Genomic DNA, 24,162 nt, shown 5'->3' on the forward strand with positions numbered 1-24,162 from the left:
GCAAGGTAGAGTTATAGAGAGGGAGGAGAGACACAGATTTTCCATCTGCTGGTTTACTCCCCAAGTGGCCTCACTGGAAGGAGCTGGGCAAGTCCGAAGCCAGGAGTTTCATCTAGGGCCTCCCACGTGGGTACAGGAGCCCCAGCACTGGGGCCATCCTCTGCTTCTTTCCCGAGACACATGAGCAGAGAGCTGGATTGGAAGTGAGGCACCTGGCACATGAACTGGCACCTATATGGGATGCCATTGTTACAGATGGTGGCTTTACCTGCTATGCCATGACACTGGCCCCAATAAGTAAAATAAATCTTTAAAAAAAAAAAAAAAAGTTAATTCATGGGGTGGGTGTTGTGGTGCAGTGGGTTAAGCTGCCCCCAAGAAGTCTGCTTTGCCATCAGAGTGCCAGATTGAGTCCTGGTGGCTCCACTTCTGGGCAGAAGATCCATCTCTCTCATGTCCTGCCTTTCAAGTAGATGAAACGGAACATTTTTACATTTTCTCAAATATTTTCCCTTATCGTAAAAATAGTATGTTTATTATTTTTAAATTTTACTTGAGAGACAGAGCACACATATAGTCCGATTCACTACTTTATTCCCCACATGCCGCCAGTAGCCTGGGTCCCAGGGTCGACACCTGGAACTTAATCCAGGTTTCCTATGTCAGTGGCAAGGACAACACCTTACTTGAGCCATTCCTGTTGCCTCCCAAGATCTGTAGTGGCAGGAAGCTGGAGTATGGATCCAGAGCCAGGAATTGAACCTTGGCATTCCGATTGGGATGTGGGCATCTTGACCACTTGGCCTGATGCCCACCTCATGACTGTGTTAGTGAGCTTCTCATCGTGATAAGGCACGCTTGGACACAGGCTGCCTACTTACTAGCTCGCAGTTCTGGAGTCCAGAGTTCAAGACTGGGCATCAGAGGCGTCTGTGCCTTCTGGTCAGAACCAGCAGGTGGCAGCACATCATGATGGGAGCCAGCTGCAGAGACTGGAGTGGGCCTATCCTCTCTGGAGGATTACCCAAGAGTTCTAGGAGTAGGACCTTCCAAGAGCACAGTCTCTTCTCAGTGGCACCATTTGGGGACCAAGCCTTTGACACATGGACCTTTGGGGGATCTCAAACATGCAAACCACAGCAACTACACAGGTTAGAAAATACTAAATAAGAAGTGTTATTGTTTCTGGTTGACGTAGTGTAAGACAGAGCTGTCTTGCCATAGTTGTGGCACCTTCTGACTGTGCTCTGTTTCACTGTAGTTTGCTGCACTTAACGCTCTGGAGAGATTGTGTCCTCTGCCCTTCTGCGTGTCATTCAGTGCACATTTTCTGAGCGTCTGTTTTGTGTTTGTCACGCGGCTTAAGGCTAAACTCAGAGGAGGTGGTTTAGGACAGATCTTTTTATTCTTTCACAGTGCACAGGTATTTTTTCTGGAGTGCATTTGTTCTTCCTTGTCATTGTTTCCCCCACTAATAAGATCTTTTACTTATTTTCATTACAAATCTGAATTTTAGGGGCCGGTGTTGTGGTGCGGCAGATTAAACCCCTGTTTGCAAAGCCAGCATCCCATATAATCTCTAGTTTGAGACCTGATTCCTCTACTTCCTGTCTAGCTCCTAGCTGATGTGCCTGATGAAAGCAGTGGAAGATAGTCCGAGTACTCGGGTCCCTGCCACCCTGGTGGGAGATGCAGATGGAGTTCCAGGCTCATGGCTTTGGCCTGGACCAGTCCTGGCGGTTGTGGCCATTTGGGAAGTGAACCAGCAGATGGAAGATCTCTCTGCCTCTCTTTTCTCTCTGTAACTCTGCCTTTCAAATTAATAATTCTTTTTAAAAAGTCTGAATTTTAAATAGATTCTTAAACTGATGGCTTATCAATTGGCTTATTCCACATCTGTTCCTTTCTCATTCCTAGTAGCTTTTCTAGAGCTACTTTTAGAAAATTAAGGAAGCTCTGTGAATTTTCCCAGTCCAAACTTGGCTGTAGTGATCATATGAGGGTACTTCAGAAAGTTTATGGAAAAATTAATTTAAAACATAGATTTGTTTTGGAGCAAAAATTTTTGGAAACCATGAATAAATTTTTCATAGCATGTATTTTCCATGAGCTTTCCGAAGACCCCTTGTATTATAGAGGATAAATGGATTGACAGACCTATTTTATGTCTCTTCCAATTTGTCCTGAGTCAGTTTGTCTACCACTTCTTTCAGGGTAGTTGCACATCTCGGGTCATGATTTCCATTCTCTTTGGGATTTGCTGTGGCATGAGATTGCCTGGATCTGAGCACTGCATTTTTAGCGAAGCCTTTGTGGTATAAGACCACAACATGAGGTTCAGTCCTCGTCTGCCATTTTGACTGTGGAGCACATGTTGCTGTGGACAGAATCCATCCATGGACATTGGTCATACAGCTGTTGCCCTGGGCATCCTCAGTAATGGGTTTGAATTTTCTAAATCCAACTTCTTTCATTCTGCAGATTAGCAAGACTCACTTCAAAACATAAATACAACTTTTGAGGCTATGAAATATAATTTTGGTTCCTTCAGTGTTGCTAATATTTTTTTCATAAAAGATTTATTGGGGTTGCCACTGTGATATAGTGAGTTAAGCCATTTCTTGCCCTGCCATCATCCCATGTTGGCGTTGGTTCGAGTTCTGGCTGCTCCACTTCTGATCCAGATCCTTGCAGATGGCCTGGAAAAGCCATACCCACGTGGGAGGCCTGGAAGAAACTCCTGGCTCTTGGCTTTGGATCAGCCCAGCTCTGGCCATTGTGGCCATCTCTCCTTCTCTGTAGCTTTGCCTCTCAAATAAACAAATCTTTTTTTTTTTTTTTTAAGAGATTTATTTAACTCTTTATTTATTTGAAAGAGTATCAGAGAGAGAGAGAATCTCCTTCTACTGACTCATTCCCCAAATGGCCTCAACAGCCAGAGCTGGGTAAAGTCAAAGTCAGGAGCCTAGAGCTCTATTCTGGTCTTCTACATGGAGTGGCGGGGGCCCAAGCACTTGAGCCGCCTTCTGCTGCTTTTCCAGGTGCATTAGCAGGGAGCTGGGTTGGAAGTGGGGAAGCAGAGCAGCCTGACTTGAACTGGCGCTCCAGGGTGGAATGCCAGTGTCTCCAGCAGCAGCTTACCCTGGTGCTGCACAGCACTGGCTCCCCAGTATTTCTTACATTGAATACAGCTGGTGCATACCAGTCTTCCCTGGGAAACAGATGGCACGGTTTTTAGGGGGCTCCCTTTCTGCTCTGTTTTGTGAAGTGCTTGTTCTTGCTAGTCTCCCTGGTGCTGTTAAGAGCAAAAAGACTCAGTCAGTCTTTAAGGACACCTTCATTTATTTCATAGTGCTTTTCAGTATGTGAATTTGGCTTCTCCAGTATGTTTGATGTTAAACAGAAGTTGTCAGAAACTTGCAAAAAGTGTGGAAATGGGTATTTGATTAACTCTCTTAGTTTAGATTTTAAGTGTACAAAGATGAGGGACTTTTCGGATGGAAAAATGGTCTCTGTGTGTTTCAGTGTTTTCTCTTCCCTCCTGGTTGCAGGCAGAGTTTATTCAGACAAGCAGTTTTATGGATAGGTTTATTGCTGGGTGACGACAAACCTCAGACTGTCTGGACTTCTCATGAGCATCCAGGGAGGAGGAGCTGTGTGAGTCGCTCATGTTTCACACAGCATCTGAGAGCCCTGTTCCTGTGTGCTCATGCGTCACTGTGACACTGACTGGGGCTCTCCCCACATGGACCACTGGGTGTCCCACAGTTTAAGCTCCTCCAGATCCTGAGGGCTAAAGGCTCAGCTCTACAAAGCTGCCCACATTTCAGATGCCAGTTGTAGGCAGCTTTCTACTTCTGTTTGACCCCCTCCTCACGTCTGATAATTTGCAGGAATGGCTCAAGAAATCAAACAGTGCTTATGTTTAATGATTTGTTGTAGAAGATAGAACCCAGGAACAGCCAGGTGGAAGAGATGTGTAGAACCAAGTATTGATGGGCAGAGTGAAGGTGGGGGCCTAGAGCTTCAGTCCCGCCTCCAGGCGTGCAGCCCATCCAGCGCCTTGATGTTCATCAGCCTGGAAGCGCATGCGATCTTTTATTCGAAGGTTTTTATGAAGCTTGATCTCCAGCAAAACCTCCTCCCCCATTTCCTGGCGTTCAGTGGGTGGTGCCGAAAGTTCTCTCCTCTAATCATTGCTCTTTTAGTGATTATTGGCCCCGCCCACTGTCCTGGCCTTCCAGAGTCTGCCACCCCAGGTCACTTCTCTGGAATAAACCCAGCTGGATCAAAGGAGCTGAGCTGGTAAAGGACACAGGACACTCTGGTCACATAGGAAATTCCAAGACTTCTAGAAATTCTGTGCCAGGAACCTGGACAAAGACCAAATAATGTGTATTCTATCGACTTTGTCCCTGATAAGAAAAGCTCTGGATGTAACAGATATTTGGAGCAGAGGAGGTAGAGCAAAGATGTAATGTCTTTTACTCCACACTGCTAAGCCAGTGAGTACTTCTGGGTTGGGTTTAAATCTTTATTTTCTGTTGAATAGGAAAGGTTGTCAACATAGACACAAATTCTCTGAGGTCCTCCATGAGGCCTGGCTTTGAAGATACCATCCGAAGGTGTATCCAGAGGTTTTTTAGCCTTAATGATGGACAGCCAGGGACCCAGAAGCGTCACTATCAAGAAGGTACAGATATTTGAATTGATTCGTCGCTGTCTTGGGTGTGCTATGAAACACTAACTATACATGTGACTGCCATAGTGTGTATGTGTGTGTGTGCGCGTGCACGTGTGTGTGTGTTGGGGGATTGTTCTGGAGCACACTTTTGCTTACCCATAGTTCTGCAAGTCCAGTCTCCTTACGTAGGTTTATTTTGCTGCTTGTCATTACTAATGCTGGAATATTTTCCCCAAAGCATATATACATGGCCATGCAGAAACCCCAGTGTATCGGTTTTCCCTGGCTGATGGCACTATAGTGACAGCACAGACAAAGAGCAAACTCTTCCGGAATCCTGTAACAAATGACCGGCATGGCTTTGTGTCAACTCACTTTCTTCAGAGGTAATGAAATGTTCTAGTGTGTTCTTGGACTAAATGCAGCAGTGTTTTCAAGATGTTTCAGTGTTAAGGTTGGATTAGGTGACGTGCATTTAGATGCCTAGATTAAGGTATGTTTTCTTTAAGGTTATATTTTTATGTGAAAAGAAGTATTCATTAAATAATTACTCCCTAGGAAAGCTTGTGGATAAAAGAGCATATAAAATCTGATTATGTCTGTTCCCTTTCATTTCAAATGATATATTATATTGCTTTTAGAAACTGAATTTAAAATTTAAAAGTATGCTTTAAGAACAAAAGATTCTTGCTATTGGTATTGCTAATGGTAAATGGGCAGTGCCTGAAGGGAGGATATCCACCTGTTCATTTTCCTGAGTAATTTGCAAGTTCCTCCAGGTTAACTCCTGTGGCAACTCCAGTAGAGCCCAGCTAAGATTCTGGTTAACAGTGCTGTAGTGTGGTATTCATGCTTGTTGTAAAGTATGTTATTAGGTTAGTAACTGATCAGTGCCTAAATTGAATTTATCACTAGGTGTTGGACTAGCATTGAAGAAGTTATACTCCTAGGCAGTTACTCCATCTTTTTTTAAAAAGAAAAGTCTGGTTCAGGGCTTCAGTGAATACCTATATTGGCAGTGAATGTTTGATGTTTGTTTCTCTGCAGAGAACAGAACGGGTATAGACCAAACCCAAGCTCTGTTGGACAAGGCATTCGACCTCCTGCACCTGCGTGTAACAGTTCTGTAGGTGGCATGAACATGTCACCAAACCAAGGCTTACAGATGCTGAGCAGCAGGGCCTATGGTTTGGCAGACCCCAGCCCCACAGGGCAGATGAGTGGAGCCCGGTATGGGGGTTCCAGCACCATAACCTCACTGCCGCCTGGGCCAAGCATGCAGTCGCCGTCTTCGTTCCAGAGCAGCAGCTATGGGCTCAGCGTGAGCAGCCCCCCCCACGGGAGTCCTGGTCTGGGCCCCAGCCAGCAGAGCATCATGATTTCTCCTCGTAACCGCGGTAGTCCAAAGATGGCGTCACATCAGTTTTCTCCTGTTGCAGGTATTCATGTGGGCACTTCCTTTTCTTTCTTTTTTTTAAGTTATTTAAAAATTTTTTATTTATTTGAGAACAATGACAGAACTCCTGCCTGCTGGTTCATTCCCCAAATGCCTATAACAGCCAGGGTTGGGCCAGGGCCAGAGCTGGGAACTCTATCCAGGTTCGCCCATGAGTCAGGGACCCCTCTCCTTTAGCCATCACCGGCTGCTCCCAGGGCCTGTGTTAGCAGAAACATGAAGTCAGGAGCCAGAATCGGGGATTGAGCCGAAACGCTTCCAGTGCAGCACTTACACGTCTGCTCTTTGTCTTTAAGTGGCTTCTTTTCTTTCTGTTGTCACTGTAATTTATCTTATAGTAGGAACTTTGAGGAATTAAGTGGCATTTTGTTAGTCTGATAGCTTCTTTCCCCAACTTCTCTCAAATCCAGGGGTGCACTCTCCCATGGGATCTGCCAGCAGCAGCGGGAGCCACAGCTTTTCCAGCAGCTCTCTCAGTGCCCTGCAAGCCATCAGCGAGGGCGTGGGGACTTCTCTCTTATCCACGCTGTCTTCACCAGGCCCCAAATTAGACAACTCTCCAAATATGAATGTAACCCAGCCAAATAAAGGGAGCAGTCAGGATTCCAAAAGTCCCTTAGGCTTCTTCTGTGAGCAGAACCCAGTGGAGAGTTCAATCTGCCCGTCAAACAGTAGAGATCACCTCGGCGACAAAGAGAGTAAGGAGAGCAGTGCTGAGGGGCCAGAGAGCCAGCGGGGCCCTTTGGAAAGCAAAGGCCACAAGAAATTACTGCAGCTGCTCACCTGTTCTTCTGACGACCGCAGCCACTCCTCCCTGACCAACTCCCCGCTCGACTCCAGCTGTAAAGACTCCTCCATTAGCGTCACCAGCCCCTCTGGAGTCTCCTCCTCGACCCCGGGGGGCGTGTCCTCCACCTCCAACATGCACGGGTCACTGCTGCAGGAGAAGCACCGCATTCTGCACAAGTTGCTGCAGAATGGGAACTCGCCAGCCGAAGTCGCCAAGATCACTGCCGAGGCCACCGGGAAGGACACCAGCAGCGCGGCCTCCTGCGGGGAGGGGAGTGTCAAGCAGGAGCAGCTGAGTCCCAAGAAGAAGGAGAACAACGCGCTCCTCAGGTACCTGCTCGACAGGGACGACCCCAGCGACGCGCTCGCCAGGGAGCTGCAGCCCCACCTGGTGGAAAGCAAAGGGAACCCGTGCAGCAGTTCCTCCACCCCCAGCTCGAGTCAGGAGAAGGACTCCAAGGTCAAGACGGAAACGAGTGAAGAGGTAACCTGTCTGCCAGCCTGGTCACTGTGTCTCGGCCTTTCATTCCTGTAGTAGGGAGATGATGTGCTGTGCACCACCATCTTTTATCTCAGGTTGAGTCAGTGGAAATGATTCTTGCTTTTGTTCTGTCATTGTTTTGGGCCTCAGTAAAGTTACTCTGCTGCATTTTAGAAATATCAAATGTATATATTTTAAAATGTAAGTGTAACTTTTTTTGTGGTCAGTTTGAAAATTTCTCATGGAGATGTTTTTGGTTGGAATGAACAGTTTGGGTCATTAAGGGTATGGTAGAAATTATCAGGAAAAAACTTTAGATTTGAACAACATAATTTTTATTGTTACCCAGTAATTAACTTTCATGCATCCAATTCCATTCTATGTAATCATTCCCCATATCCCACTTGAGGAACACCAGAAGGTGGTAATTTACAGCTGTGAACGCATGAAAGGCTTGGGCGGTCTTACAGTTAGGATGTGGGTTTAAATTCGTTTAACCTGGTGTATACCGAATTTATTGACCAAAGCTCTTTTGGGATTGCTCCCAAATCCAGTGACCTGTCTCAGTGGTTGAAGCCGTCATATGAACAAGAATAGGGATGGGGTTCATGTAAGCCAGCTTAAAAGTTGGGCATTATTACTTCAGAGAACTCGTGTTTACTTGTTCCCATTTCCTGTATTCTGATGAGTATGTGTGTATTTGTGTATCTAGTAATGCATACAGGTTAATTTTTAAAGTTTTGTTTTCAGGGACCTGGAGAGTTGGACAATCTAGATGCTATTCTTGGTGATCTAACCAGTTCTGACTTCTACAACAATTCTGTATCCACAAATGGTAGTCATCTAGGGACTAAGCAACAGATGTTTCAAGGAACGAATTCTTTGGGTAAGAAAGAACCAACAGGTTGGTTTTTGCTGTCTGGAACTTTGCTGCACGCTTGTGTACTGTGACACTGAGGCAGGCGGTGACTAACATAACTGCACAACAGGTGCTCTGCCTCTGTTTCTTATGCCAGTTTTTAATGTGTGTGATTTAAAAATCTGGTTTCCTGATTGCTTTAAATTCCCATTTCTAATTACTATGTCAGTATGTCCATCTTTGATTATTCTAGATGAGTAGTAGGTGTTGGGGTATTAGGACATATATTTTTCTTAGTCACAGAGAATTGGATTAAAAAACAACTCAAACTATAGGTTAAAACTTGTTCTTTGGGGGCCAGCATTGTGGCATGACAGGTTAAGCCACCTGTGACACTGACCTTCCATGTGGGTGCCAGTTCAAGTCCAGGCTGCTCCACTTGCAGTCCAGTTCCCAGCTAATGTGCCTGGGAAACAGCCGAGTTTGACCCAAGTACTTGGACAAGAGCACTCAGAAGAGGCTCTTGGCTTCTGGCTCCTGGCTTCTACTTGGCCTAGTCCCAGCCAAGGTGGCCATTTGGAGAGCTGACCAATGGATGAAAGATTTCTCTCTCTCTCTCTCTCTCTCTCTCTCTCTCTCTCTCTCTCTCTCTCTCTCTCTCTTCCTCCCTCCCACCCTCCCTCCCTTTCTCTCTGTCTTTCAAATAAATAAACACATCTTAAAAAAACAAAAACAAAAACCTCTGTTCTTTGGCCCCTAGGGAGTCTTGTCGTTACACATGGTACTTTTCTTCTCTGGTGTTTGCTGGCTCTTTCCGAACCTCTCTCCTGTTGCGATGTGTTTACTTGTTTATCAGTTTAACAAGGATATGTTGTATGTATCAAATGTGAAGGAATAATTCATGATGATGATTTATTTTCAGTGGCACTATTTCCTAAACTGAAATGAGTAGTTAGTTCAGTCCAATAGATTGGAACAAGAAAAGAAAACAAGATTATGGAGAAATTCCGAATGTTATTACTTGTTTGATTAGAAGACAACCTATCTGGTTATATTCACTGTAAAATATTAAGTACACATGTGGAAGAAGCTCCAGGAGTTTGAAACCTTGGTGAACTTCGCAATACTAAGCAATGCAGAAACCTTAGGTGCTGCTTTCCCAGGCCCATTAGGAGAGAGCTGGATCAGAAGTGGAGCAGCCAGCACTCCTATGTGATGCTGGTGTCAAAAGTGCTGGCTTAGCCTGCGGCACCATAGTGCCCAACAGCCACGGTGCTACAGTTTTCTCTTGTCCATCCCACTCTCCAATCCCAAAATTAGGTTATGCTACTGGGGTAGCTACAGTGGCTACACACAGTTAGCGAGCAAAATGTTACTAAATGGGCAGGGGGATACATACAGCGAATGTGCAAGATTCCCAGGCATCTTGGAGGACAGAATCACTCAGTATCAAGAGGTCAGACCTGGGGAAGGCTGAAGCCAGGAGCCTTGAACACCATCTGGGTCTCCCATGTGGATGCAGGAACCCAAGTATGGGGCATTCTCTGCTGCTTTCCCAGGGACATTAGCAGGGAGCTGAATTGTAAGTGGAGCAGCTGGGACTCTAACCAACACTCCACTATGGTATACCAGTCTCGCAAGAGGCAATCTAGGGGCCAGCACTGTGGGGTAGCAGGTAAAAGCCGCCGCCTGCAATGCTGGCATCCTATATGGGCAGTGGTTCGAGTCCTGACTGTTCCACTTCTGATCGGCTCTCTGCTATGGCTTGGGAAAGCAGTGGAGGATAGCCCAAGTCCTTGGGCCCTTGCACCCACTTGGGAGACCCGGAAGAGGTTCGAGGCTCCTGGCTTCAGATCGGCCCAGCTCCAGCTGTTGTGGCCATTTGGGGAGTGAACCAGCGGATGGAACATCTCTCTCTCTCTCTCTCTCTCTCTCTCTCTCTCTCTCTCTCTCTCCCTCCCTCCCTCCCTCCCTCCCTCCCTCCCCCTCCCTCCTTCCCTCTCTCTCTCTGCCTCTCCTTCTCTCTCTGAGTAACTCTTTCAAATAAATAAATACATCTTTAAAAAAAAGAGGCAATCTAATGTGCTGAAGCACATATCAGCCCCTATTTATTTAATTAAAAAAATTTTTTTAAAAAACTTTTATCCTCTTGAAAGGCAGAGCCCCAACAGATAATCCGTGTACTGGTTCACTCCCCAAAGGCCCACAACACCCAGGGTTGGGCCAGCCTGAAGCCAGCAAACAGGAACTCCATCTGTGTTTCCCACAGTGGTGGCAGGTGCCCAAAACTTAGACCATTGTTGGTGCCTGCCAGGCACATAAGCAGGAAGCTAGATTGGAAGTGGAGCAGCTCTGACTTGAACTTGTGCTCTAGTATGGGTTGCAGACTTGTTAACCCACTGCATGAAACCCTCTCCTTAGTGTTCGTTTATAAAGGAAGGTAGTGTTTGTTTTCATGAGAGGCAGACACTCTTGGTTGGAGAGTTGTAATGTTTATGTCTTGTGCTCAATTTTTTGTGTTATCAGGGGATATCTGTGTACACGTGTTGTGCCTCTGTTTTTCACAGGTTTGAGAAGCCCACCATCTGTGCAGTCCATTCGTCCTCCGTACGGCCGAGCGGCGTCTCTAGACAGCCCTGTTTCTGCTGGCTCAAGTCCCCCAGTAAAGAACATGAGTGCTTTTCCCATGTTACCAAAGCAGCCTGTGTTGGGTGGGAACCCCAGAGTGATGGATACCCATGAAAGTTATGGCTCAAATACGGGTATGTTATTTCTAGTTAGTATTTGGGATCAAAAGTTTCTTTTTGGCAAAGAAAATTTAAGACACTTAAAATTGTTTAAATAATTGGGACTCAGTAGTAAGTAAGTCTCCCTCCCCCCCAGCTTTCTTTTCTTTTTCCTGGTCCTTTTCCTTTTCCAGATTTATTTACAGGGCTGGCGCCGTGGCGCACTAGGTTAATCCTCCGCCTGCGGCGCCAGCATCCCATATGGATGCCGGGTTCTAGCCCTGGATGCTCCTTTTCCAGTCCAGCTCTCTGCTGTGGCCTGGGAAGGCAGTGGAGGTTGGCCCAAGTGCTTGGGTGCCTGTACCTGCGTGGGAGACCAAGAAAGAAGCTCCTGGCTGCTGGCTCCTGGCTTCAGATCGACTCTGCTCTGGCTGTAGCAGCCATTTGGGGAGTGAACCAACGAAGGGAAGACCTTTCTTTCTGTCTCTCTCTCACTGTCTGTAACTCTACCTGTCAAATAAATAAATAAAAATCTTTTAAAAAAAGATTTACTTATTTATTTGACAGGCAGAGTTACACAGGGGCAGAGAGAGAGAGAAAGGTCTTCCATCTATTGGTTCACTCCCCAGATGGCCGCTATGGCCGGAGCTGAGCCGATCTGAAGCCAGGAGCTTCTTCCAGGTCTCCCATGTGGTGCAGGGGCCCAAGCACTTGAACCATCTCCTGCTTTCCCAGGCCACAGCAGGGGGCTGGATGGGAAGTGGAGCAGCCAGACTTGAACCAGCGCCCGTATGGGCTGCTGGCACCACAGGCAGCAGCTTTACCTGCCACGGCACGGCACCAGCCCCCAGCTTTCATGTTTAAAATTTTAACTGATAGATAAAAATCATACATATTTGTTGGGTACCAGGCTTAACATGAGCATTCTTTCATGCGTGTCCATTTATTCTATGCTTTGGTTGTTTAAACTGTTGGTCTTGTTCTGTGTTGGACACGTGAGAACAGTAACCCATCAGCACTGGGCAGAGTTGGTCACCCCTGTTCTTGGGATGACAGGATACTTTTTTTTGTCAAGGTTGATGAATGTTATGACCGCACTGGTATGATACAAGGAAGAGTTCGTTATAATATGGGGAAGACCTAATGATTTCTGCCTGTTTTAGGTGGACCAAACCGAAGTGTGCCTGTGAATCCGACTCCTCCTTCGGGAGACTGGGGCTTGCCGAGCTCGAAGGCTGCCAGAATGGAGCCTATGACCTCCAGCCCCATGGGAAGAGCAGCAGATTACAACGCGTCTTTACCCAGACCTGCCCTGGGGGGCTCTGTGCCCTCCTTGCCTCTGCGGTCCGACAGCGTCCCGGGTGCGAGACCAATGTTGCAGCAGCAGCAGCAGCAGCCCCAGCAGCACATGGTTCAAATGAGTAAGTGTCCCCGTCCTTAAAACAAGGACATTGGGCATTTTAGAGTAGTTTCTGATATTGGCTTATTTAGAAATTTGTGGTTTTTCCTCCCCAGGGCCTAGTGAGATTCCCATGGGAATGGGGGTCAATCCTTATGGCCAAGCAGCACCGTCTAACCAGTCAGGTTCCTGGCCAGATGGCATGCTGTCCATGGAACAGGGCCCGCATAGCACTCAAAATAGGTGAGGCTTTGTTTTTTGACTTCTGCCTAAAATGTTTAGTGTTGGATTATCTAGAAAAAGAGTATGAGCATAGTAACGAATCTGAAAGAGAATGGGAAAATTCTCTGTAACTGAGATACGTGGCTGCTGCGGGGCACAGCTCCGAACAGTGAGGAGCAATGAGGCTGAGGCAAAGCAGTTGGCTCCTGTCAGAGGGGACGGAGAGAGCTGCGTCGCAGCCGTCAGTGTTGCTCAGGTCAGGCCTCAGAGCCTGTCCTGGATGCTTGTCTTTCAGAATTCCCTGTTGGGGGGGTGGGGGGTAAGTTAGTGTCCGTGTGACAAGATAGATACACGCCCCAGGGATTGTATAAAAGGTGCCTTAGCTTTCTGGAAAATTAATTTTTATGGGTTGGCTAATTCTTTTCTAAAATTGTTTAAACATTTCAGTGATGATGGTGAAGGTACACTGTAGTGCCCTTGTAAATTCTGTGAAAGAGTATAGGTTCAGTCTGTATCTGATGTAGCTCAGTAACTTATTTGCATGTAAGAGACTATTATTGTCAGTGTTAACTGTGACTCAAATTCTGCAGTAAATAAAGAAAAAACAACCACTTTATGCAGTAGTTAGTACGACAACTTCATGAGCTTATTAACTTGAATGTTTCTCTGTGCAGTGGTGCACAAATAGTTTCAAATGCACACTTCTGTGTGGTGGAGAACTGGCGCGTTGCTGTGGGTGTGTGGACTTGTGTTCTGCTTGTCAGTGAGAGTCGTGTGGGTCAAGTAGAACAAAGCTGTGTTGGCAGTTGTGTAGCTGCTGTCAGTAAATAATATGGTAATTCAGTGTATCTGTCCTTTCTTCTTTTGTTGCCTTACCAAATTTTCAAGTATCATAATTACTACCATTTCTATTGTTTTGAAAATAGCACCCTCCCCAGTCTCTTCTGTTCTCCAAAAGCCTAAGGTCTGACGATCCTTTTTGGTGGCAGAATATGGTTGGAGCTATGTGTGGTATTCTAAGATGACCTGGTGAAGTTTTAAAACTGTAGGTCTTAGGTTTAAACTGATGCCGTATGTTGTTCTCTATTACATGGTTTACTATTTAGTCATGTGAGGTATTATTGTACATTCAAAATAGTACACATGGATACTATGAGCTAATGTCTTTTTTAAAAAAGAAAAGAAAAAGTACTATTGAAAATGATTGCAAGTCACTTTGTAGGCCCCTTATTCGGAATTCCCTGGATGATCTCCTTGGACCACCTTCTAACCTGGAGGGCCAGAGTGATGAGAGAGCACTGTTGGACCAGCTGCACACTCTGCTGAGCAACACAGATGCCACAGGCCTGGAGGAAATTGACAGAGCCCTGGGCATCCCTGAACTTGTGAATCAGGTAGGCTGCATTAACCGAGAAGTAGGAGTGTGTGTGCACCACGCACAGGGTGCATGTGCGCACAGAGCCATGTAGAATGCCTGTACGACGTGTTTTTCCTACTCGTGTTATTTCACTGCATTCATAGCATCAAGTTTAGAAAACAAACTTTTTGACTGTGATGTCACTTCCAGCGAGCAACCTACTGTTCTATAAAGATGTTACACTCTAGTCAAGCACAGAAAGGTTTAGTGAAACTACTATATAATTTAAAAAGTCCTGCTTTTTGTTTTGAGTTCTTGTTTTCATAGCTACCTTTGCTACCTGGCCAACCATTATGCGCTCTGTACATTGTTTATTATCTTAAACCAGATCTGAATGCAGTACCTTTGTCTCCTCTTTCTGTTTATGTCTCCAGTTTTGTGAAAACACCACTCACAAATCTGTGTTTTTGAAATAGATGCATTCGGTAGATGTATATCTGAAACAGATGCACTTATGTGTGTTTATAGTTTTGGATGGGGATTTTATTTTATTTGCTAGAGGATTATATATTTGTTCCTTTGTTCAAAAATACTTGTCTTCTGTGTGACAGTCAGGCTGAGGGGTCAGTAGTAAGCAAAGTCATTCTTGCTCGCGAAGCTCACATTCGACAGGCAAAGCAGACATCAGGCAAGGAGCCTGTGGTGTAACAGAAGTGGCAGGAAAGGCATCTGGTGCTTGGAGGCTGCGTCTTAGAAGGACCTGTTCTTTGGGTAGGGGCAGGGGTGAGTAGGTTATAAAAATTTTCTTTAAAAAAAATGTTTGAGTTGAGATTTGAAGGATGGTGGTTGTCTAACGTATTGCAAATTAGTTTTCTTTCTTTGTAGTGGAGATTGCTTTCAGTTTTGTTTTTTAGTTTAAAAAGTTCTTTGTTTTCAACTCCAGGGGAATGAGATAAAGAATAAGTGAGGGCTCACTTGAGTGGCCAGGAAGGCTCTTCTGGGGCTGACACATGAAGGATGAGAATGAGCCAGCCACACAGGGAGCTTGGGGAGCGCATCCCAGAAGAGCAAACTCAAAAGTCCTTAGGAGGTAGAGAGCTTAGGGATTCTAGAAAGTGAGTATCAGCAGAGCAGAGGGTAAGTGATGTTAAATGATGTTAGAGAAGCCAGTGGAGGCCCAGATCCACAAAGCCATCATTTTAAGTTTTTATTATTTAAAAAAATTATTTATTTGAAAGTCAGAGAGACACACATACATAGATACTCTATCTGCTAGTTCACTTCCCACACCGTGATCAATGTTCTGTCCGCTGGTTCACTTCCCAAATGCGGCAGCTGGGGCTGGGCCCCAGAGGGACCAAGCTGAAGCCAGGAACTCGGTCTGCCTAAGTCTGAGTCTTCTGTGTGGGGCAGGGTCCCAAGCACTTGGACCATCGCCTGCTGCCTTTCAGGGTATGGCCAGAAGCTGGAATGGGAAGAGGAGCAGGTCCTCAAACTTGGCATTCCGGTATGGGATACAGGTGTCCCAGGCAGTGTCCCAACTGTTGGACCAAATGCCCACCCCCACAGAGCCATTTTGAGGAATTGGAAAGTTTTTTACAGAATTGGGAAGCCATAGAAGAATTTGAAGCTGGGTAGTGATGAGACTTGTTTTCCTTCTATGTGTGATTAATTTTTTAGTTTTTGCAAAACAGTCTATTTGTCACTTGATATGAAAAGTGTGTAATAAAAAAATAAAAATTTTAAAGATTGATGTATGTGAAAGGCAGAGTTACAGAGAGAGGAAGAGACAGAGCTCTTTTCATCTGCTGGTTTGCTCCCCAAATGGCTTCAATAGCCAGGGGTGGGCCAGGCTGAAGCCAGGATTCTGGAGCTCCATCTGGGTCTCCCATTGGGTGCAGGGGCCCAAGCACTCGGGACAACTTTCGCTGCCTTCTCAGGCACGTTATTAGCTGGCTCAGAAGTTGGTACCCACGTGGGCTTCGGACGTCACAGGCAGTGGCTTAACCCGTTATGCTGCAATGCTGGCCCCAAAATAGTTTTATTGAAATACCAGTTACTTGCTCTCCTCTGGAGGTAATGAAACTCCACTCCTTGTTTATTTTGCTCATTTTGTTTTTGCTTATTTTGTTTATTAGCTGTCTCTTTATCAACTTTAGTCTATATCTATTGAATTCCTGGTAAGTAATCGATTACACATTTATAATCTCTTATCTGAGAATCTTGGGGCCAGGTATTCTTTGGAATTCTGGAGTTTTTGGATTTTAGTAAGAGGAAATGGTGCAAAGATACCATATGTTACATAGTATACCCCTTGTAGAGTTTTGAGTTTTGTGTTCAAACACTTCTACAGCAAAATATATAATTAATACTTCCAAAACAAAATTAGTCACACAGAGTATACAGTGTAGATAGAGTTGTTATTTCTTTTTTCTTTTCTTTCTTTTTTTTTGACAGGCAGAGTTAGACAGTGAGAGAGACAGAGAAAGGTCTTCCTTTTCTGTTGGTTCACCCCCCAAATGGCCACCATGGCCGGCACACTGCGTCGATCCGAAGCCAGGGGCCAGGTGCTTCCTCCTGGTCTCCCATGCCGGTGCAGGGCCCAAGCACTTGGGCCATCGTCTGCTGCCCTCCCAGACCACGGCATAGAGCTGAACTGGAAGAGGAGCAACTGGGACTAGGACCCGGGGTGCTAGCAACACAGGCAGAGGATTAGCCAGCCAAGTGAGCCGCAGTGCTGGCCTCTTTTTTTTTTTTTTTTTTTTTTTAAAGATTTTTATTTATTTGAGAGGTAGAGTTATATAGACAGTGAGAGGGAGAGACAGAGAGAGGTCTTCCCTCCATTGGTTCAGTCTCCAAATGCCAAACAGCCAGAGCTGCGCCGATCCGAAGCCAGGAGCCAGGAGCTTCTTCCCGGTCTCCCATGTGGATGCAGGGGCCCAAGCACTTGGGCCATCCTCCACTGCTTTCCCAGGCCACAGCAGAGAGCTGGATTGGAAGAGGAGCAGCTGGGACTAGAACCAGCGCCCATATGGGATGCCAACGCCGCAGGCAGAGGATTAACGCACTGTGCCACGGCGCCAGCCCTAGAGAGGTGTTATTTCATGTACATTGCTATCATGTTTGCTGCTAGTGAAAAGTGATTGGGTTCTTCTAGAGCTTTTTTTGAAGTTCCGAGTTTTAGGTTGGAAGCTGCGGCTCTGAGCTGCTCTCGCCTCTCCCCGCGGTGTGCCCCAGCGTGCCCGATCGTCTCTGCATCGTACAGGAGCATGGGCTGTGTGCCGCGGCACACTTAGGGCTGCCACAGTCAGTAGTTCCAGAGTTCAGTTTATTGCTGTGTCGAGGGTGGCGTGTGTATCATTTATATCTTTTAGTTGGTAATAGTCTTTTCTTTTTCGCTGTTTCCACTTAATGATAATTGTCCGCCAGATAGGTAGTCTAAGGAAACTATACCATTTCTCATTTTTTCCACATGTTCAAACACGTTAAAAAGCCAGCAGTTCCTTCCCTTTGTCCTGTAGTCTCTTCTGTTTTACTCCATGCTTGTCATTGTTCTTCTGTGTTGGGCTACCAGTTCCCTGGGTCTCGAGTCATTTTTTTGGTTTACTCCTTGTTTTATTGCAACATAGCTTTTATTAATGTATCTGTTTCTACTGTATGAGATAAAAAATGTGTGGGTATTTTTGTGTCTGCAAGTATGTTTGCTCTGTCTTCCCTGCATGTCTGGTCATGCATTAGACTTTAGGTTGGAAATAATTTCTTCTTAGAACGTTGAAAAGTTCTTCTGTAGTTTTCTGGCATCTAGTGTTATCATTGAGTTGTTTTCCGTTCAGATTCCTGTTCTTACGTGTGTGGCCATTTGAGTTCCTTACTATTTATTGGAGTCACTTCTATGTTTGAAGCTTTTCTCAAATATCTGATGATTGTTCACTGTCTAAGAATGATGCATTAAAAAGGTGATTTGGGGCTGGGCACTTGGCCTCGTGGTTGAGGCACCGTTGGGATACCAACATCTTGTCTCCGCCCAACTCCAGCTTCCTGCGAATGTACACCCTGGGAGGCAGCAGTAGGTTCTTGTCACCCAGGTAGGAGGCCTGGATTGAGTTCCTAGCTTCCAACTTCAGCCTGGCCCAGCCCACCTCTGCCATTGTGGGTATTTGGGTTGAGAACCAGTAAATTAGAACTCTCTCTGTATCTCAAATTAAAGAAGCAGAAAAAGTTGATTTGAGACTCCGTAAAGACAACTGGTCCTGCTCACATTTACAAAGAATTATTAGGAAGGGATAGGGAGCTGGGCTTTTAATTAGGAGTCCCCAGATTGCAGCTTGTGGAAACCACTCGTCCCACCTCCCAGGCACTGTCTACGTGTTTTCTGGAGACGAGGGCTCCGTTTCTTGCCTGGGAATCTTATTGCGTGGTTGCATTTTAGCAAGCCAGGCTGGGGAGACGAGAGGATGATCTCATGGTGTGGAATATAAAATTACAAAGTACAGAGTTTTGTTGGAAATCACCAATATGTAAGATACACAGTTTCCAGTCTTTGGCCTCTCCCTCATCTTGCTCTCTGCTGCACTTGGAGCTCCTGAACCTGGGCTTTGAGGGAGGCAGGAAGTGGTCAGAGAAGTGGTCGACTCCCTGTTTCTCTGTTCCGACTCCTGGCTCACTCGGGCTCAGCCCTGAACCTGGTCCTCTGCTGGCTCCTGTCCAGCTTCTCTGGTTCTTGTGGCTCCGTCTGCTCACTTCGCGTATGTGTGTTTCTCCTGCCGGCACACGAGGCCTGTGTTTCTCTGCTGTGGAAGTTGGCTCCTACTCCTTCATGCACTTCCTGTCTTCTAGATACCTATCAAGTATTTTATCTGGTCGCCTTCCTTATTTTTATATTTATAAATTTAATGTAAATGTTTATATTATATTTAAATTTATATTTAAATATATTTATGTTTATTATTTTTTCTGGCTATGTTCTTTACTTCATTTTAGTAGTATTCACAAGAGAAAGGTACATGCACACATGCCTGGGTAGTCTGCCATATTTTATCTTCAGGCCTGATTTGCTTTAGGAGATCTCTGACTGCCGTCCGGAGGGCGTGGTGGAACAGAGCAGAGGCTTGGGTGCCAGTTATTGCGAGAGTCCAAGAAACGTGTAGGGAACAGTGATGTGCAAAGAAAGGAAGGGTGCTTGATACGTCATGGTGGAAAAGCTGTCAGGACTTGGTGGACTGTGTGCACACAGGGAAAGGGAGGAGGTGAAGAGTCAGGATGGCTGTTTTGAGTCCTGGGGTGGGGAGTGGGGTGGCCATGGAGAGTGGCACAGGGACATCTGAGGTGCCTGGCGTGTCCAGATAATGATGGAAAGCAGGCATTTATTTGCATAAATAAAACTAAGCACTTGGAGATGTTTGTGTTGGAAGCAAAAGTTTCCTGTTATTACGTGTGGGTGAGAATGCCCAAGTAGAGAGAAGAGAGTCTGGGGCTGAACTCTGATACAAATTCTTGTTATTCGTCCAAAGGAAGGCCAGAGGGAGAAGAAAACCAGCAGTGGAGTCGCGGACTCCCACAGGGTGAAGTCGGGGCTTGTCAGGGGTGCTGATGCATGCTGGGTGAGCATTCCAGCCTGTGACCGAGAGCCTTGTGGCACGGCAGGCAGGTTCCTCCTGCAGAAAGTTTATTTTACAGGGGGTTCTGTGCAGTAGTTGCGATGCCTGCGTTCAAGTGCAGCTCTGCTCGGCAGCGTGTGCCCTGGGAGCAGCAAGGGATGAGTCAGACAGCTGGGTCCCTGCCCTCCTTGTGGGTGATCCAGGTTCAAGTGCTGGCTCCTGGCTTTGACCTGGAGCTCCTGGCTCGCCCTGGCTGCTGCAGGCATTTGGGGAGTGAGTGGCAATGAGGAGACCTCTATCTCTGACTTTCAAATAAATAAAAAAAATTTTTTTATTTGACAGGTAGAGTTATAGACAGAGACAGACAGAGAGAAAGGTCTTCCTTCTGTTGGTTCACCCTCCAATGGCCGCTACGGCCGGTGCTGCACCGATCTGAAGCCAGGAGCCAGGTGCTTCTCCTGGTCTCCCATGCGGGTGCAGGGCCCAAGCACTTGGGCCATCCTCCACTGCCTTCCCAAGCTACAGCAGAGAGCTGGACTGGAAGAGGAGCGACCGAGACTAGAACCTGGTGTCCCAACTGGGACTAGAACCTGGGGTGCCGGCGCCACAGGCGGAGGATTAGCCTAGTGAGCCACAGTGCCGGCCCCATAAATAAAAGTTTTTAAAAGTAGGGTTTTTACTTTTTTCTCCTGCCACCTGCTGGATGCTGTTGTGCGTGTCCTAGCACACAGGAAGTGACGGCCTCCACATGGTCTCGTCAGTACTTGCTGAGCATAGTGATTTCTTTGTTCCCCGTGAGAGTGCCGAGATGGCCTCCTGTAGGTTCTGTTCATCTGGTGAATACATGCCAAGGGAACGTGTGAGCACTTGCTGATTTACCTGCCTCTCCCTCTCCTGAAGATCGCCCCTTGCTGCCTTCAGAAATCTAAACTGCAGGAGAATTCACTGATTGCAGTGCCTTAGATTGATTTATACTTGGCTTGGGAGATACTTGTTTGTTGGCACAGAAGTCTGATCTGGAACAAATACCGTTTCTCCAAGTGTTTAATACGTTGTGAATATTTAGCTCACACAATGTTTGAGTGTCTCCCTGTGTGAGATTCTGTGCTAGGCACTAGGTCGTGGCCATGAACTGATAGGGTATGAGACTTAAGATGGTAAGAAAATAAATTTGATTTTGTTTTTGGAATTCTGCAGCATGGTTGCTCATGTTTCACCTTTAAAGCCTCCTTTGCTTTCACGGATGTACTTCACTGTTCTGTTTGTGTGTTTGATGTTAAGGGACAAGCTCTGGAGCCCAAACAGGATGCTTTCCAAGGCCAAGAAGCAGCAGTAACGATGGAACAGAAGGCAGCGTTGTATGGGCAGCCGTACCCTGCACAGGGGCCTCCCATGCAAGGAGGCTTTAATCTGCAGGGACAGTCCCCGTCTTTTAACTCCATGATGAATCAGATGAACCAGCAGGGCAGCTTCCCTCTTCAAGGAGTGCACCCCAGGGCCAGCATGATGAGACCCCGGACAAACACCCCCAAGCAGCTTAGAATGCAGCTTCAACAGAGGCTGCAGGGCCAGCAGGTAACAGTCATGTCCTCTGGGTTGCCCACCTGCCTTTCTTCTGGCCTCACTGCTTTAGTTTCTTTTGGATTATGTTCCTCAGAGCTCTTTCCACTGGTTCTCTCTCTCTCTCTCTCTCTCTCTCTCTCTCTCTCTCTCTTGTCAAGTAAAGGAAATCTTTCTGTGTTAAGATTTGTAACAGATGGCTGTTTGCTTAAGAGTGGTTGTTTTAGAATTGGATACCTCTTTTTTTTTTTCCCTTAAAGATTTGTTTATTTGAAAAAGCTAGAGAGATAGGGACGCATGCACACGCGCGCACGCGCACACACACACACAGAGAAGGAATCTTCCAAGGTTGAAGGCAGCAGCTGCTTCTGGGTCTCCAGTGTGGGTGTCAGGGGCCCAAGGACTGACTTGAACTGGCATCCACATGGGCTTCCAGTGGTCGGGGTGGGAGGTTTACGGTGCTGGCCCATGGACACCTTTCTGTAGAACATTCCATTGGATAGGTCCAAAAGGCACACATACCAGAAGGAATTCTGTTAGGGGGAATAATGTGATCATTGATTTCTTAAAGGTAGGTAATTTGTTTTCTTAAAGTCCTTAATACTAGTAACCAAATATCTAAACCTTGATTTTAGCACATTTTCTGAAACTTCTGGTATCTAGAAGTTTTATAGAACCGGAGCTTTCTATTAATATCCTAGGATAAGATTTCTGTTCTGTCATTGTTTCCTTACCCCCAACTAATGTTTTAATTTTAATTAAAAGTTATTTGGCTTGCGCCGCAGCTCACTTGGCTAATCCTCTGACTGTGGCGCTGGCACACTGGGTTCTAGTCCCGGTTGGGGCGCCGGATTCTGTCCCAGTTGCCCCTCTTCCTGTCCAGCTCTCTGCTGTGGCCCGGGGGAGGCAGTGGAGGATGGCCCAAGTGCTTGGGCCCTGCACCCACATGGGAGACCGGGAGGAAGTACCCGGCTCCTGGCTTCAGATCGGCGCAGCACTGGCCGTAGCGGTCATTAGGGGAGTGAACCAACAGAAGGAAGACCTTTCTCTCTGTCCCTCTCTCACTGTCTATAACTCTACACGTTTTAAAAAAAAAAAAAAAAAAAGTTATTTGAGAGGCAGAGAGGGAGGAAGCTCCCATCCTCTGGCTCCCTTCCCTAAATGTCCACAGTGGCTGGGAAGCTGAAATCAAAGGGCGGGAGCCCAATCCGTGTCTCCCACTCAGGTGGGGGAATCCGACCACCTGAGCCAAACTGCTGCCTCCAGGGGTTCTGTTGGCAGGAAGCTGCAGGAAGGAGTTGGAGCTGGGACTCAAACACTGTTCTGATGTGCACGCGCATCTTACTAGGCCACACTCCTGCCTCCCCACAAATGCTTCAAGATTTAATTTCTACTGCATGTGTCTTGAGTATTCTGTCATTAAATGTGGCAGAACTAAGCTGCCTTTGGATCCATTGAGCTCGAGACTCTCCGCTGCACGAACAACCCTAAAGTCAGTGTAGGTACTTGGGAAAGCTGTGGCGATGGGTCCATTGTATCCTTTTACTTTTTATCTTTTTTTCCTTTTCACTAGCAGTTACTTAGGGAAAGGTAGCAGAGGAAATACTTTATTCACTATTACTCTGATCACGTTAAACCTATTTCCTGAGGTACCTGAATGATCCTGAAGGTGCTCGTTAGTTAGTTATTTATTTTTAAGCTTTAGTGTTGATGTAGTGAGAGAAACGCACAGGAAAGGGACAGCTTTATTTCGGGGAGAAAGGAATCGGGATTTAAACCAGGAGTTTCATGCCAGGTTTTCCCAGGGAGTAGACCAGAGGCTGCAAGGGAGAAGGGGCCTGTGGGCAGAGGAGCATGCCAAGAGACCTCCCACACCACGAGGCGTGGGGACCAACCAAGTGCCTGAGTAATCCTGAAGATGCTCTTTATTTATTTGGGGCCGGCGCAGTGGGTTAAAGCCCTGGCCTGAAGCGCTGGCATCCCGTATGGGCGCCGGTTCTAGTCCCGGTTGCTCCTCTTCCAATCCAGCTCTCTGCTATGGCCTGGGATAGCAGTAGAAGATGGCCCAAGTCCTTGGGCCCCTGCACCCACGTGGGAGACCCAGAAAGAGGCTCTTGGCTTTGGATGGGCACAGCTCCGGCCGTGGCGGCCATCTGGGGTGTGAACCATCGGATGGAAGATCTTTCTCTGTAGCTCTTTCAAATAAATAAAAATAAATCTAAAAAATATATTTGAGAGGCAGAGAGAGAGAGACAGAGACAGAGAGAGGTCTTCCATCTATTGGTTCACTCCCCAGAAGGCCGCAATGGCTGGAACTGTGCTGATCCGAAGCCAGGATCCAGGAGCTTCTTCCGGGTCTCCCACGTGGGTGCAGGATCCAAGGACTTGGGCCATCTCCCACTGCTTTCCCAGGCCACAGCAGAGAGCTGGGTTGGAAGTGGAGCAGCTGGGACTTGAACTGGTGACCATATGGGATGCTGGTGCTGTAGACCGGGGCTTGAACCCACTGCACCACAGCGCTGGCCCCTTGAAGATACTCTTTAAACTGCACAGTTGCACTTTGATTTTTCTCCCAGTGCCAAACAGTAAGGCTTTATATACTAGGCAAGAACTTTTCATCATTAACCTTTTTTTAAATGTTTATTTTCAATTTCTTGAGTGGCCAGTGGGGAAGAAGGTGAGATGAAGATAGATCTCTGTTTTCCATGTGCTGGTCTATTTCCCAAATGCCCACAACAGCCAGGGCTGGGAAGGAGCCTGGAACTTCATCTGGGCCTCTTTGTAGGTGGTAGGGGCCCAAACACTCGGGCCGTTACCTGCTGCCTCTTGGGTTGCATTAAGAAGCTGGATCAGGCCAGCACCGTGGCTCAACAGGCTAATCCTCCGCCTAGTGGCACCGGCACACCAGGTTCTAGTCCCGGTTGGGGCACCGGATTCTGTCCCGGTTGCCCCTCTTCCAGGCCAGCTCTCTGCTATGGCCTGGAAAGGCAGTGGAGGATGGCCCAAGTCCTTGGGCCCTGCACCCCTTGGGA

At 46.7% G+C, this 24,162-nt stretch overlaps 1 protein-coding gene across 7 annotated transcripts in view; it reads left to right on the forward strand.

The window, feature by feature from the left end:
• NCOA3 (nuclear receptor coactivator 3) overlaps positions 1–24,162 on the forward strand; it is a 144,815-nt gene that overhangs the window by 114,935 nt on the left and 5,718 nt on the right. For all 7 annotated transcript variants that reach the window (XM_062204317.1, XM_062204315.1, XM_062204319.1 and 4 more), the window contains 10 exons: positions 4,553–4,693; positions 4,923–5,070; positions 5,732–6,123; positions 6,551–7,413; positions 8,161–8,296; positions 10,837–11,031; positions 12,159–12,416; positions 12,511–12,637; positions 13,839–14,010; positions 20,852–21,145. In XM_062204317.1, coding sequence (XP_062060301.1) covers positions 4,553–4,693; positions 4,923–5,070; positions 5,732–6,123; positions 6,551–7,413; positions 8,161–8,296; positions 10,837–11,031; positions 12,159–12,416; positions 12,511–12,637; positions 13,839–14,010; positions 20,852–21,145 — 2,726 coding nt within the window. The remainder of the gene's footprint in view (positions 1–4,552; positions 4,694–4,922; positions 5,071–5,731; positions 6,124–6,550; positions 7,414–8,160; positions 8,297–10,836; positions 11,032–12,158; positions 12,417–12,510; positions 12,638–13,838; positions 14,011–20,851; positions 21,146–24,162) is intronic.

This window comes from Lepus europaeus, chromosome 10 (genome assembly GCF_033115175.1).
Source record: "Lepus europaeus isolate LE1 chromosome 10, mLepTim1.pri, whole genome shotgun sequence".
Taxonomy (NCBI): domain Eukaryota; kingdom Metazoa; phylum Chordata; class Mammalia; order Lagomorpha; family Leporidae; genus Lepus; species Lepus europaeus.